The 5,690-nt window shown below is 44.2% G+C and overlaps 1 protein-coding gene across 1 annotated transcript in view; it reads right to left on the reverse strand.

Annotated features, from left to right (window-relative positions):
* Positions 1-1,842, reverse strand: part of NT5C (5', 3'-nucleotidase, cytosolic) — a 6,148-nt gene extending 4,306 nt beyond the window's left edge. The window contains exon 1 of the mRNA XM_010165222.2: positions 1,657-1,842. Coding sequence (XP_010163524.1) covers positions 1,657-1,839 — 183 coding nt within the window. The 5' untranslated portion in view covers positions 1,840-1,842. The remainder of the gene's footprint in view (positions 1-1,656) is intronic.
* Positions 1,843-5,690: the final 3,848 nt, after the last annotated feature.

A 5,690-nucleotide genomic window follows, 5' to 3' on the forward strand; every position in this document is an offset into this window, starting at 1 on the left:
ATCACAGGCGCCCTGTACCACCGTGGCAGAACTAACAAGGTCTCTGTTTTTAACCAGCTGTGGTATTTAACATAAAAGCTGAAAGAGTTTCAAATCTTTAAAGCTTTATTATTCTGCCAAATGCACCTAAACCAGCCCAGAGATCCAGAGGTGACTGAAGGAGACAGACACACAACACAACAACCTAAACCTCATTTCCTTAGGAAGCCAGGCTAATAATGAACAGTAAGATAAGAGCTGTCTGCCGCTGCTGATCTGCGTGGGATTCAAACCAGTTATCTGGTTATTTCATTGACACACCTAAGGCCTGGGAAGGAACAGGATGAGCAGGAATCAAATGAGGGAATGGGAATACCAGAAATAGAACAGAACGCAATTTTCATGACAAATTAGATTGCAGACCTTCTGAATAAGAACAAATAAAAAGCCATGACCCCTTAAATTATTGGTAATTTTTTTGTCCCAGTATATCTAAATGGGATTCACTTAAGGAATACTCAAACAATACATCATGTTTGTTTACATAAAACGATAAACAAATCATGCCTACTCCCTGTATTTACAAATTATTAGTTCTGGGAAGTTTTGAGCATTAATAGCCATCGATTAGAGTTTGGTCAGATTGGAGCCTGTGGAAATACTGCACGGACCCAGCACTCCCGTCTGTCACACTGCTGCAGGAGCCTGCACCTCGCTATGGAACAGGAAGGAAACGAATGTGAGTTACCATTTCTTATCAGTAAAAAAAACAAAAAACTTACAGGCTCAGTTCAAGATCTTAAAATTAGCAATAAACTTCTCAGGGAAAGTGTACGGCACAGCATTGCATTTTCTTACAGAGTCCCCAACTGTCCTGTGGTAACCAGAAGGAAGCGTGAAGCCTTGGATTGAAGGGATTTTTAATTTTGCCTTGCAAATATCTGATATTCATTCAGTCATTAGCAAACATTAAAAATAGCAAAAATTTGCACGGATGTAGGGTGTACCACAAGCTTTTTTATCACAGAATCACATTTTATGTACTGTTCCAATCACTTACTTACCATGCACTTTGCTTGTCAGAGGGAATAATATATATAGGGGGCTTTATTAGCTGTACAAAACCCACATATAATATTTACATTTCTTGTCCTGCTATGGAGCTACATTAACACTTGCAGAGCGCTCAGAGAGCTTGAGGTAAGTTACCACCAGAGCTGCACAGCAAGGGCAGTTCACGAGGAGGTAAGGAATGAGCTGAAGTTGGTTCAGCAAGTAGTTTCACCCAGTTATTTTTATGATAGAATCACTCACTCATCACCAATTCCCACACACGCCTCTTTGTAAAGAGGCAATCTTCTTGGAAGAGGCAATCCTCCTGAAAGAAGTCGCTAATTATTACTATCCAAATTAAGGCTGCTAGCATGAAACAGCTCTTCGTAGAACCCCCTTAAAAAAAAACCCGAACAAATCACCAACCCTCCCCTCTGCTTTGCATATCCAGGGTCAGTAGGAAGAGATTTCCTGTGCTCACAGCAGGGTACAAGGTCAGAGAGCAAGGGAAGGAATGAGAACATTTCAAACAAGGAACAACCTCCCCATTTTCCAACCCCTCCGCAGCATTTTCCACTCACTGCGAACCCTCCTCCGCAACCATCCCCTGCCCGCTGCGCTCACCCCCAGGTCCTCCCGCAGGCACTGGTACTGCTCCCGCACCGAGAAGCCCCTCCGTGCCTCCAGCTCCACTCGTGGCTCCCACAGGAAGAGGTCACGGAAACCCCGCAGCACCGCACCCTCGAAATCAGCCAGGACCCCATCCATGTCCACCAGCACCCGCAGCGGGCCGGCCGCGCTGCCCATGCCCACGCCGCTGCCTGCGCCCAGCAACACACGCGAGAGCAGGGCGGATCTTCACGGCGTCAACATGCACCAGCGTGGGCGGGGAAGCCACCTCTCAGTGGGGAACCCTTTGCCTGACACGGGTGGGCTCTGCCAGTAACCAGATTTACTTGCCAAGGGTGGAAAGAGCGAGCAACTCTTCAGGTGTCTCGGCACCTTTGCAGCGAGCGGCGGCTGCCGTGCTCCAGCCGAGGCGAAGAGAGAGGCGGCTTCGCTCAGCCAAAGTCTCAGCCCCTAAAGGAGTATTAACAAGTTCTACTGGTTGTGGGGTTTGCAAAGGAAATGTAATTGGATTATATTCCTCCTCCTAAGCCCAGAAAACAGGCAGGCACGATTTACATGCAGCCGGTGGCCATACGGCATTTCATACCAGCTCCAGGGAACAGCTCACAACCAGATGTAGGAGAGGAGGAGCATGTTAGAGCAAATCCAGTTTTATAGGTGAAGCACCTAGGGCTTCTCCAAAACTTACTTGGAAAGCCAGGGACTTATTTGGAAAGCCAGGGTGTTTTTAGGTACTGGTTCTTCCAAGAGGAGAGTGGAAAAGGCACACTCTCTCCAGCAGACACACCAGCTCTGGACAAATCCACTGCTGTGCCTATCAGGCAGCAGATCCCCTCCAGGACAGCAGAGAACACCCCCCCTCCCCTCTTAAGCTCTAATTTTTGTTTGTTTGTTTGGGGTTTTTTTGTTTGTTTGTTTTTGTGAGGAGAATAAACTTCCCTCTACTTCCTTGAGACAAAGAAGCATTTTGGCTAAACCAGATTACATATATCAAGCCATATTTCATGCTTCTCTGATTAGAAGATAAAAAAAACCCCAAAGTCAGACACTTTCTTCAAGGGAAGAAGGCACACGATGGCATCAATCCTCAAGGCAGGTGTAAGAACTCTCCTCTTCTGCTGCATTCCACCTCTATTAGAAAAGGGCAGGTTGGCTGAGACAAGGACAACTGAGAACAAAGCAAACCAAATCCATGAAATAAAACCCACACAGGAAACACTGCTTCAAAATTTCTATATTATTTACTTTTAAGCAACAGTCCAGCTTTGTGAAATTACAACACACACTTTAAAGGATGAGATTTTTCACCTCATGGTCAAGCACCAGCATGATCATGCACAGCATTGAGTCAGTTGTAAAAAAAATGCCCTGTAATTTTTATTTATTTCTATGATCCACTCCAACTTTACTGAATAAAGTCTGAATAAATCCCCTCCTAGCATTAGGCCAGGCGGCTCTGGTCATCAGCCCTCTATTTGGCACATACCCTGCATCATAGTAGTCCAGTATCAAGACTTTTTAATATTTTTTTTAAAGGCAGCATGGTGTACACTAACCACTTCATGATTGATATGGCACAGCAGGGCTGAAGGCATTTACCACATGCAGTCAATGAAGCCTTTTAGATGCCCAAATCCCACACGTGGAGGAAGGGGCTGCTCTTGCTGATTGTTTGCTGGCCTGTTTAACCAGGATTCTAGACCCTTGTAAAGCTAAGGGGTTCTAAAAAAATCTCAGTACAAAAACCCTCTAAGCACACTTAGAACCAATCTACTCTCCTTTGAATTACATTACTATACTTCATAAAGCTTTCCCTCAAAGTCTATCACTAGAAAACACTCATGTCAATTCCAGTAGATCTGGGGGAAACACAGGACAGAAGTGGAAAAAAAACCCTTGATCTCAAAAAAAAAAAAAAAAAAAAAAGATGGAGTACATAAAGTGCTTCTTTTTTAATGAAAGAAATTCGAGATGTACAGTCAGGCTCAAGTTGTGCAGTTCACAAGCATAGGGGAAAGAAACAAGACACGAGATCGAAACAGTCAGGAAGGGAAAGGTTTAACCGAGGACTAGGCTGGACTTGCCACCGGGTGGATTTCTCCTGGATGGTGCTGGTGCTACTGGGCTAGGAACAGGTGCAGCAGGCAGGGATTTTTCTTCATTCTGACCTGGGGCAGCTTCTACATCAGCCTCAGTGTTTTCTAGAAGAAAAGAAGCTTTTAAAGTGTTTGATGTGGATGATGAAAGACAAGATCTTTTGCTGGCTTAGACAGAAGATCAGCTCCTGTAAGTTTTCTCCAGGCTTACAGACACACTCAGAGTGCTGCTGTAACCTTCTGGCAAGACAGATTTCCACCCTCTGAAGTGTTTTTCAGATGAACTCTGATGCCTTTCAGTTCAGCTTCAGGCATTCAAGAACCACGTTCACTCAGCTACTATTAGAGGACTCCAGTAATTTTTAATTTATTTTTTTTTAAGTGACAAGCAGCTTAAATCTTGTATTAGCAGATGACTATGACAATTGTAACTGGAGCCTGAGCAGGTGCTGGAAACCAAGTCACAGAAGCACCAGTACTTGTAAGCAGGAGCTCAAACTACATATTCCAATTTCATAACTAGAGGGAAGAGTATCTGACACACTTCTGAGGCTTCACACAGAACAGACAAGGGAGTAGCCATGCATGGGTAGGTTCTGATTGTACATTCCCTGGAAAGCACACAATAGTCTCATCTATTTTAAATACTTCTGAACAACCACAAGTGGAGACAGGACACAGAAGGAATTCTTCACAGGAAGCACTTTAGATACTGTAGGAAATAACTCCTGTTATCTGCTTGATTGACAATTAATTCATGAGCACAGCAAGTACATTAGCACTTCACATTTTCACAGATCAACACAATCGATTATGAGCCAAAGGCCCAAATCAGCACCAAGCAGCCCCCCAATACCTGGTGGGCTGAGGGGAGCAGAGCTTCACCGCTGGCTCTGTGAAGATATACTTTGTCTGTTTGGTTTTTTGGGGTTTTTTTTTAACAGACCTTTTTGTTTCATCTAATGATCACTAGTTCTTGCTTTGGAGGATTTGAGGAACAGCTGCACATTCACCTTAACCTCCACAATTTAGTAAATCTTGGGTGTATTCCCTCTCCCTCAGCCTTCCCTTCAAACTGAAGAGGCACAGCCATTTTAGTCTCTCCTCACAGCTGCTGCACCTCCCTACCCTTCCCATTACCTTCCTCTGCCCCTTGTTTAACTCCACTACAACCTTCTGGCCTTTCAGTTTCAAGGACTGTATACACAACTCAAGATGAAGGCATATCATTGTTTACAGAGGCAAAATAACATCTTGTTTCCCATTCTCTCCCTGGTGACATTCCACATTTTCCTGGCACCTCCAAATATTTCAGAGAACTTTCAGCAATAAGACAGATCCCTGGAGTTAACTGCTGCACAGAGGTGAACACGAGACCAGTATGGATTAGGTGTTGGTGGTTTGGTCCCCTCCCCACAGAGGCATTACATTATACTTACTTATATAAAGATTATTCTGCCACCTTTTTACCTGCCTATCTTGAGTCCTTCTGACAGTTACGATTTTCTCACCATCAGCACATTTAGCTACTTGAAAAAGCCATTATCAGCAATAAAATTGGAGACTTCACTGTTCGTTGCCTTTTCCAGGTCATAGAGGAAGGCAGTGAATAAAACTAGTCCCAGCATCACTGCCTGTGGCTCATTTTTCAAACCTGAAAAGCAATCACTAAGCCCTACCCTTTGCCTCCTATTCCACACCTACCTTCCTACCCACAGGAGCAGCTCTCCTGCAATCCTGTGGCAACTCAGGTTTTTAAGGGGTTTTTTGTTGTGGGTTTTTTTTTGTTGTTGTTGGTTGGGTTGGTTGATTTTTAATAACCTTTGATACAGAATTTTATCAGAAACACTGAAAACCCACTTGTGTCACTGAACCCCCTGTATCCATGCTTGTAATAGAATCTGTACTGGGTTTGTGTGGCAAGGTTTTGGT

Source organism: Antrostomus carolinensis, unplaced genomic scaffold (assembly GCF_000700745.2).
Source record: "Antrostomus carolinensis isolate BGI_N321 unplaced genomic scaffold, ASM70074v2 scaffold48483, whole genome shotgun sequence".
Classification (NCBI taxonomy): Eukaryota; Metazoa; Chordata; class Aves; order Caprimulgiformes; family Caprimulgidae; genus Antrostomus; species Antrostomus carolinensis.